The sequence below is a fragment of the Olea europaea genome, unplaced genomic scaffold (assembly GCF_002742605.1).
Source record: "Olea europaea var. sylvestris unplaced genomic scaffold, O_europaea_v1 scaffold928, whole genome shotgun sequence".
Lineage (NCBI taxonomy): Eukaryota > Viridiplantae > Streptophyta > Magnoliopsida > Lamiales > Oleaceae > Olea > Olea europaea.
The window spans coordinates 202,536-212,828 of record NW_019267767.1 but is presented as its reverse complement, the minus strand read 5'-3'; the positions used below and the strand labels follow the sequence as shown (position 1 = coordinate 212,828).

Here is a 10,293-nt window from a genome sequence, read left to right as displayed (position 1 = left end):
TACTGCCCGTACTACAATGTTGTTCTTCACGTAAACAACTTCTTCTTTGATTCAAGAAGTGGTAAAATCTCGACACTTTGATTCTGAGCGTACTTAAACAAAAGGGGGCATCCATCCCGACCCGAGCAGTTAGATTTGCGGATTGGACGGAGTCTTGTATATTATTGTGTTCCAATCATAAGATGTGTCTAATATTACATATCAAATATGGTAATAAAATTCCTTTTTCCCGTATTTTAAAGTGACATTGAGGCAATGTCTTTAGTTATTGTCCGATATATATATATATATATATATATACACACACACAAAATTTTATTTTCTCCGACTCCATGTGTAAATAAAGTGGTCAAAGGAGTAGTAATAAGTCATAAAGGAATCGATTGATTCATGGTAAACTCAAATGGTATATTAACTCTGCACTGGACTCATTCATGAAAGTAATTGAAAACACTTGGATAAGAGCCCCTATAGACTACCAAGCTAAGCAATTCTATACACAGCAAAAAATATTTATTAACAAGATTTTTTCGAATTTTTCCTTTCTTCCCAGTATATCAACACCTTTAATAATGAGGTCATTAGAACAGAATGTGTGGATAATAAATGATTGTAAGTTGTAGGTACTAGGAATCATAATTTAAAATTTACCAAACATGCTCTAATTATATGGTGGTTTTGCTGGAAAATTTGATTTTGAATGCAAATGTTCAGGCACCTACAGGCATGGATATTTTGTAGAAGCTGACAACATAATAATAGAACATGGAATTTGTTGGGTTAACAGGGTAGGGGTGAAACCCTACCAACACTCACAGTCTCACACCATGGGATCCATCTGTATAAAAAACTATTAAAAACTCCACCCACCCGTGCTGTGAGTATTCAGTAGGGGTTCAACCCGTAAGCAAGATTCATAGAACACAAGCTGTCCTAGTTAGGGAATCCTGCCTCAATTTCTTTACATTAGTACCTTAAACCACTCCTACGCCAACCCCGCCCACCTCACCCAGGCCTCCACGCACAAAGCATTAAGGAATGGAGAGAGAAGCTTGCATGTTGGTGACACCTCAACACCATTAATGTGAATCTCGGCTAACTCAATACTCGAAGGACAATCATACTTGGTGTACAATCCATGTCACAACATTATTGACAACATGACACGTGACATGTTGTTATTTGATAGTTTAAAAAATAATTTATCGTTTCAACCAACACTTTTTGACACACGCAACATTATCAACAATGGTGTCCAAATACATTGTATAAATGGAATTATCCCTTGAAGGAGGTAGTCGTCTTTGAAATTAATTAATTACACACACACACACACGTGTGTGTGTGTGTGTGAATGTATATGTGGTGTATGCATATACCCCTGATCAGGTTCATTTTTTAAAAAACTCATTTAATCGTACATTCTCGGATTCTCTCATAAAATAATTTTACACATAAATCCAAATGTTTTCCTTATTTTTTAATCGCATTCTTCAAAAAATATTATTTCAGAATAAATAACGCTATTTATTATTATAATGGTGGAACATCAGTGATGTGACAGTCTGTGAAGAATTAGGGGTGTAAGCGGTCCGATTTTATTGTTTTTTAACAGATTTTCAAATTAAACCGTTTAAATCGATTTGAAAAAAACTTAAACCTAAACTCAACGGTTTGGCTCGGTTTTAAACCGCCTGTTTCGCCATATATTTTTTTGTCTTTCTACTTTTATGTCATTAATTCATTAAATTCAATATATCTTATATCTTATTAACAATAAATATAAAACAAATTAAGCCCCTGTTTAAACCAAATTTTTGAGACAAAAAAAATCAAAATTTGGACTATTATCTCACAAGTCCATCCGCCTTTGTTGACTTGCTATTTCATGTGTGGGACCCAACCTCCTTTCCAACGGTCAATTTTCTTATTATTATGATATGAAAAATATGGCTCAAACAGGGGCGAAATATATTTACCATAAATTTAAATACCAACTAAATCAAAGTGAAATCACAAAATTGAAACATAATTTTTTTTCATTTTTGTTCAATTTTTTTAGGTTAATAACGATACAATAACATTATAATACAAATATATTAAACTAGATATAATGTCCAAAAAATATAATAATGTCAAACAATATATCGTGATCATCATATTTGAAAAAAGAATACTGATTAGACAAAAAGAATAACCAACCACAATAATAAAGCAATTATTTTTAATATCTAAACATAACAATTACACAAGTTTACGTTTGTATGATGTTGCGAAATGCATTTAATTTCAAATTCTTACCTTAGTTTGCTTCAAAAAAATTATTGATCTGAAACTTTATTCGTAGCAAATATTATTACCGAAAGTTTAGGATCTCTTTGTTTCCAATTTAATATAATGGATTTCAATTCAACTTTGAAGAAGCATGAAAAATCTAAGAAATAAGTGTGTGGTGTCGATGGCTCAAAACTGTGTTGGGTGTCAGCTGGAATTCATCTAAATTCTGAAGAGGAAAATGACTTTTGATAGATTATATTAATCTTAAGATTATTAGATATAAAGTAGGATTATTGGATAATAATAATATATCTGTATTAGAAAATTAGAAATTGACAAAAATACCTACAAATGACAAAACTATTGAATTTTACATATTTGGATGAATTTAAAAAAAAAAATCATTTTTTTATTTTTACATATTTTTTCGCCGGTTTAGTTTGATTTTAAACCGCAATTAAAATTCTCAAACTTAAACAAAACTATTTAAACCAATTTGGTTTGATTCAAAATCATTTCGTTGACTAGGTCCACGTGACATTTAACCAATGGTTTTTAAAATGCGATTTCGATTCTATTTTTCAATTTGGCGATTTTTGGAGACGTGATCTTAAGAGAGATAAAAATGTAAGGAACAATGAGTTATCACATCATCGATGTTTCATTGATAAATAGCAATGATTTGATTGGACTAGATAATAAACTTTCTCCATGTGCATTTATACACATTTTTCTTATATAAATATTAGCTGGCAGTGGCACTGGATTATTTTTCCTGGGACCTACGTGGATCCAAGTATCCATTTATTTCCCAATATGGACTGGAGGGGATGAAATTTGGAATTCATAGATCAACCAAAAATTTAAGTTAAAAGAAAGAAATTTTCTGACTCGCATCCTTTAGGGTGGCAAGATCCAAAATTTTTACATTTTAAAATTAAAACTCGAATCCACGTATGTAATTTCTCATTATGTGTTATTTTTGTAGACTCAATATGTTCATAATATATAATCCATCGGGGCATGCTAAGCTAGATACGTTTGTCTATACCTTACAAAATTTTAGTTAATGTTTACATAAGACTGAGTTGTTTGAGCCCTATTTTTCTTAAGATTGCATTTTGAAATAATAGATTGACAGAGAATGTATGGTTCAAAAATAAGAAATTTTTTTTATATTTGCATGTGATATCATTTTATTAAAGAACGTATTGTTGAAAAGAAGAGAGAAATTTATTTTAAGGAGAATGGAGATCAAACAAAGGCTCAATCCTATTTTGTAGAAATTAAAAATAGATTTTGAAATGTATGGTTGAAAAATTGTGATCTTATAAAATGTGAGATTAAAATTAATTGTTGACTTTGATTTCGATAAAAAAATATAATTTTTAATTTTTAACAAACAGAAATTTAATAAATAAAGCTCAACGAGTATGAGCCAATGCCAATCTCGATAGGAACCACTTCTCCAAAGAGGTTAACCTAACTACCTTTACACGACTCGGGGAGCAGGGAAGCACTTGGCAGAAAGGGGGTCCTCATAGGGCATTTACAGGTCACACACGCAACGGGGGCGGAAAGGTATTTTTTTTGATAATATTTTACTCACATTCTTAATTTTCCTGTGAGATTATTCTGTACACAGAATAATTGGGGGGACCATACAGCCTATACTTATCTCTCCTGGGACCTGCCTCCATCCAGTCTCGTTAACTAATGGCCCTCCAAATTATGTCTCTTTCGGAGACCTAATCACATCAAAAATTTCACCGAATGCAAATAAACATAAAATCTAATTGTTGGCCAAATATCAGATAATTAATCAAGATTTTTCAGGAATTTATCTCTGCTTCGGGACAGAGTGAAAGAAGCTAGGGGATTCTCGAAGTTTTTAAAGCTTAAAACCATGCAGGTGTAGTCCATCGACATACTACAATTGCAATTTCTAGTGCTTACAAGTGACCTAAATATATGCAGCTCGAGGGGCAAAAATTCTCAAACTGTGTTAAAATTCGACATACTCGGAAACAGAGAAAATCGAAAGATTTAAAGCATTCTCATATTTCGGGTGACAATCGGTTCAAAATATTTGAAAACACGCTGTTTTACAAAGCATAGATGCATAATACAAAAAAATATGGAACACCAGAAATTTAGCAACAAAAGTATCAGCTGCCATTTATGCTTCGGAGAATTCTTCTGTAGTCGCTCAATGTTATATCTGTACTTCTGTCAGGGGGAACACGGTGAATAATCTTGGGAGGTTTACGACCATTTGGATAAGGATAAATGGTGGCCAGTTCACAAACGCGGCGTAGTATAGGCTTTGGCAAAGGGCGCCAGGCCAGATTTCGTTTCTTCTCACCCTGAACAAAATATGGACTTGTCAAAGGTCACAATTTCTTTGGCATGCAACCAATATTCAACACTACAATATATCTAAGATTAAGTATGGCTATATGCCATGATATTAGCAGCAGTCTTTTAAACACAAAGAATTAGACCATAATATAAAAAGTGCAGATATCAGGGCATCTCCAACCCACACACCATCCCACCATTTTCCCCCAAATTTCACCATTTTTCACCAAATATACCACTCCAACACAGCACCAAATGTGAAAAAAAGTCCATTTTGCCCTTCTTTCATGTATGAACAAGTGATATGAAGGGTATTTGTGTTATTTTACATAATACATAAATTTTAATTCATAATTAAGTAGTTAATTATTATCATCATCATCTTCAGCAATAAACTTTAATCGCGTAATCAATAATAATAGATGAACGAATTAAAATAAAAGTACTCAAAAAGTTTTAAAATGCAACATACACGATTATTTAAAACTAATTTAATATTTTCTTAGTTGTGGTCTTTTTATTAATTGTACTGCATTTTTTAAAAATATATTAAATAATTTAATATTTTTGTAAATGAAACATAATTACGTATCTAGTAATTAATGTAGCAGTAATCGACTAAATAAATAATTTTTCAGCTACATAAATTATTAAAAATAAAAGAAATGAAAAAAATAACTAAACACCGTATGAAAAATTTATTCTTGCAAAGATAAAATAAAACTTCTTCAGAATGCGACTAGAAATTCAAATTAACACACGGCATTACTTTCATTACACGCCCCCACAGAATTATTGCATTGGAATTGGTTCAACAATTAATGAAATTAAGTTCTTTTTAGTCTCGAGATGAGGAACTCCAAATCCATCTCCATACTGGTACATGGATTGAGTAACCCGTGCTAGATTCATTGCAGGACCAACGAAATCCTTGAAGGGGCAGTCGATTAGTATATCCTTATTCATTTTCTTCAATGTCACATCTATTAGATCCTTGATGTAGTCTCTAGCAACCTCTTCGGAGCAACCTGTGTCGTTCATGTAACACTGAATTGATTTTGGAACGTCACCTCTCTTGAGTTCATCCTGGATAGATGTTTGAGTTCAAATATTAAAAATAATATCATGTATGGATGATTATACTTGTATTGTATCAAAGAAAAAATTGTGTTTAATATGCAATATCATACAAGACTAACTACCTTGTTTTTATTTATTTATTTATTTTTAGAAAAACTGGACTGTGCACCAAACATTTAGAGTTGAGTTTGCTTACAGATGAAGTTCCTAAGTCATCCGTTAGGCGAAGAACCAGTGATGGCCAGTGCATGATATCGGGGTATTGCTCCATACGTACCAGATCCTTCTTTGTTAACGGGTTTATTGTACAAACATAAGCATGAAAAAGAATCAGAGGTCCTGTTGAGGATATCCAGGCTGTGTTGAGGAACTCACTCAGGCTGGGAAAATACCCACTGTTATACCATCTAGCTTCCATCAAATAGGTTCTACAAAGCTCGGCCCACTGATATATGTAAAAATTATAAAATGAAGAGTCAGAGATATTGATCAAGAATTAATAATTTTTAGTATGTAACATTGAAAAAAAAAAAAAAAAAAAAAACCTATCACGAGACATAAAAGTAGAATAAAATACAGAGAAAAAAATGATAATACCATTTTCTTGGCATTTGGGATTATGTTGAAATTATGGTCTTTAAGAACATCGTAAGCCATTTCATTAATGGAGTTGAAGAGAGCAAGGAAACAAATCCTCATGTATTCTGGAAGCTGTTCTAATGCATTGATGTCCCACCTGATATACCAAAAAAAATAAAGATTGTCCTGAGGGACGGAATAAAAATATTCAAAACCAGATTGTCATATTTCTATTTTTATTTTACTTTGTGTGAAGATGGGGTTTGATAAATGCATAAGAACCATGTTACACAAATATAATAGTTGGCATGTGGGATGACCGAACACTCACACCTCGGAAGTCGGGCATTACTTTATTAAGGGGGGTCCATGCTCCATGTGAGGGTCGGTCATCCATTCGGTCACCAAAATTCGGGCACTTCGACATTTTTCAATGCATAAAATGAGTTGAGTTGCCGTTTCCTTTGTGGGGCCTGCTTCACGTACGGGCCCCTGTACCAGTCGCCTTTTCATTTGTATAGTGAGCTGACCAGTTTTTACAAGCCATGATAGGCATGGCTCAAAGCCTCCAACCCACCTAGACCAATTCACATGGATCTGTATTTTTGGTTTTGCTAAAAAACCAGCTATGGTTGAAAAGTTGATAAAAAATGTAGGTTTAATAAAATGTGTGGTTAAAATTAATTATTAATTATTAATTTATTTTTTTAAACTTTTTAATTAAAACAAATAGAGGTTAAAAATATGGCACGGCCTAAGTGAGCATGGGCTATGTTGATGGGTCATGTTGTCACACAAGAACTAAACATTGTGCATTATTATAAACCAACCTCTCCACTATATCAGTAAAAAGCTCAAGTTCGTCTAATCTCCCATATACGTCATATAAGTCATCAATGATTGTTAATAGGACACCAATATTGGTTAAAATCCTCCTACTGTATCGAAATTGTGGCTCTGGAGTGAATTCCAATGCCCACAGGAAGCACTCCACCAATCTGTGCCGAGCAAAGCTCAACTTCTCTGTAAGACAGGTTTCTTTGTACCACCTGATCAAATACAAAGTTAAACACAAGATTTGCTAAAAATGAAAAAAAGGGATTCTTTTTATATTTTTCTTAGATGGAACTCTAATGTAATTCTACTTACCTTGACATTTGCTTTATTTCATCTTGATATATAGCCTGTACGATGTTGAAATCCAACTTCGCAAATTCGAGTAAATTATAGTCTGCATCATGTCTATTCTCGTATACATATATGAACCACTTTGCTTCAAGTTTCTGCACTCTCCAGTGCAGCGGAAGCTCTAATGCATGGCTGACTTGCATAGCAAGACCTTGGTCCGTAATATGCTGGAGTCTTTCCTTGAGATGATGAGTTACGAAATTTCTAGCCTTATCCAGGATGCCTTCATTTTCCAACGATAGAAATGAAGCTTCGTACAGAGACAAAATTCCTATTATATCCCCAGAAAGTTCTGCATTGAAATTTCCTCCCTCTTCCATGAAACTGCAGAAAACTTCTGAAAAAGTAAAAACTTGTTACAGAAATTAAAAAGGTAACACCACCCCTAACATAACCCACCCACCTCAAACACATTTTCAGGGTTATTTTTGTTATCTTTTAAAGTTTCTATAAAAACAAAAGAAGTTGTCGAGAAGGGGGACTATACCTTGAGGGACATGGTATCCATGTTGTCGAAGGAGTCTAAACTTCAGAGCTGTTGAATACAAATCCTTTTCGTTTTGATTGTTGGAATCTTTATTAGTTAGATATATGTCCTCCAATATTTTCTTTATTTCATCCTTGAAGTGGTAACAAACATCAAACCTTTGCAAATTATCAATAAGCTCAAGTTGATGAAGCACATCTTCTGTTTCGTTGATGATAATTCTTATTTTTTCTTTCAAATTCTCAACGAGTTGCATATGCTCTTTTCCCTGCAGGTTTAACATGACAGTATCAGAGACACACAATGAAAAATGAGAGGGTCGTTATTTTCTTTATCTTACCGCATATGGAGTAAATATTGACTGCACAAAATCATCATTCCAAACAGTTGGTTCATAGTTTCCAGATCTCCTTGCCTCCATCAATGCTGAAACGTAGTGTAGCTTGCGTGAATTCAAGTTTCCAGGTGCATGAACTTGCAGTTAAGAAGACCGGCAGTAGTTATTAATGTTAACAAGAAAAAGAAACAAATTCTTATTTAAGACATTATCTAATCCATTAAGAAAGTCTATCTAGTTTTTCCTATTTATCTACGAAGACATAAAAATGTAAAATAGTGAAAATATTTACACCAGGATTTATGCGAAAACTCTAAGAACAAAAAGAAAAGGATTTATCTTGTCGTACATAATATTTTGTACAAGGTCCCCCACTATGTGAGTGGAGGACGCCATTATGTACAAAATACTATGTACACATAGCATCTTTAAAATGAAAATTATTGTCTCTCAAAGACTCAGATTTTTGAAAGCTGCTAAGAAAACTTGTTGAATGCTACCTTTAGGGTTTCCTCTCGATATCTTGATGTATATTTGGTTATGGGCAAGTAGATGTATCTATAGTATATTTCCTATTACCGACAATAATCTCTTGGAAAAAAAACAAATGCATGTATTAAAACATGTTTTGAAACTACCTCACCTAGTTATATTTGACAATGTTGAATATTTTGATTTCATGCAATGGACGAATTCCATTAAAAGTTTCTATTCTCTGGACAAGTTTGAACTACGATTTCCACGGATGAAAAACATTATAAAATCGTAAATTCGAACTAAATCATTTAGCTGGGTTCATTTGTGTTAAGTTTTGGGGTTCCATGGTAAAATGTCAAACTTATTATAAATTCGTCTATGTTTTCATCTATCGACGTGAAATTTTATCTCTTAACATGCCTCTGTAAAATAGTAACTCGTTTGAGCAGACCAATCTTGAAATTCTTATGCTCTTTCTTGAGTCCTAATAGAAACGAATCACTCGTTTGAATTTAATGAACCCTGATACCATGTTAAGATTTGGAGTTCCATGGTAAAAGATCAACCTTATTAAGATTAGTAACCCAAATCTTTAATGTGAACTTGCCAAATTTTCATCTTCAAACCAAATCAAGCCACTATTTTTTTCCACAACCCCTATTTGGTTTTATTGAAAATCAGATTTTTTTAGTAGATTTTGATAAAATATAATGAAATTTATGGTTGAAAAGTTGATAAAAATTATGAATTTTATAAAATATTTGAGTAAAATTAATTCTTAATTTCGACTTAAATTTTTATAAACTTTTTTTATTAAACCAAATAGGGACTCAATGAAAAGGAGAGGAAAGATGACATGAAGGAATTTCTGTTATGGTGGCAATGTTTTATCGACTTCTTGTTCACGGCCACTTTTCCACAGAAATCATGTGCCAACAGTGGAGGTACCATTTGTCTGCAAGTAAAACGTCTAGTCTTCACATTGGTGACTCACTATAATTTTCTTCAATCATATAATAACCATAACAATGAAGCACTTCTATCATAATCCGGAAAATACAAGAAAGTTAACATTGAATAAGAATTAGAGCTCAAATGTAATCTTTTCTTTTTTCTTTTTTATAATCAAAACATTGATCGCAATTTTCTTACTTTATTTATTTATGTTTTTTTTATAAAAGAGAAAAAAAAATATTAGTGATAATAGCAAAGACACCCATAAATTCTCTGACTATTATAGAGACACACACAATATTTTAAAAAAAAAACTACAAAATCTTCCCTCTAGGCAAAAATAAATATAACATTTTTATTTTACCCTTATCTTTATAACAGATTTAGAAAGAAATTTAATTTATTTCGGATAAGAAAATTGCTATGTTATAAATCTTGAAGAAGTTTCATTTTTTTGCTTTTCTCAGAAATGGTTACAACTCAATAGTAATTTTTGGAAATTAAGTTTCTTTTTTTTTTTTCCTTTAGAGGAAAAATAAATAAATAAAAGAAA

At 32.3% G+C, this 10,293-nt stretch overlaps 1 protein-coding gene across 1 annotated transcript; it reads right to left on the bottom strand.

Annotated features, from left to right (window-relative positions):
* Window positions 1–5,346: 5,346 nt before the first annotated feature.
* Window positions 5,347–8,451, bottom strand: LOC111392424 (trans-alpha-bergamotene synthase-like). Its single transcript, XM_023017772.1, has 7 exons — window positions 8,313–8,451; window positions 7,973–8,240; window positions 7,447–7,822; window positions 7,128–7,346; window positions 6,316–6,454; window positions 5,915–6,163; window positions 5,347–5,724 (listed from the first exon to the last, which is right to left on the bottom strand). Exons 1-7 carry the CDS (start codon window positions 8,391–8,393, stop codon window positions 5,431–5,433), a joined length of 1,626 nt encoding a protein of 541 aa, XP_022873540.1. The 5' UTR covers window positions 8,394–8,451; the 3' UTR covers window positions 5,347–5,430.
* Between the last annotated feature and the right edge of the window lie 1,842 nt (window positions 8,452–10,293).

What these genes read in the sequence shown, in the direction of transcription:
- LOC111392424 (XM_023017772.1), bottom strand. Translation starts at nt 8,393, where the DNA reads ATGGAGGCAAGGAGATCTGGAAACTATGAACCAACTGTTTGGAATGAT. An exon ending in GAAATAAAGCAAATGTCAAG is followed by an intron (nt 7,347 to 7,446) that starts GTAAGTAGAATT and finishes GTATTTGATCAG; the next exon opens with GTGGTACAAAGAAACCTGTC. An exon ending in ATGACTTAGGAACTTCATCT is followed by an intron (nt 5,725 to 5,914) that starts GTAAGCAAACTC and finishes ACATCTATCCAG; the next exon opens with GATGAACTCAAGAGAGGTGA.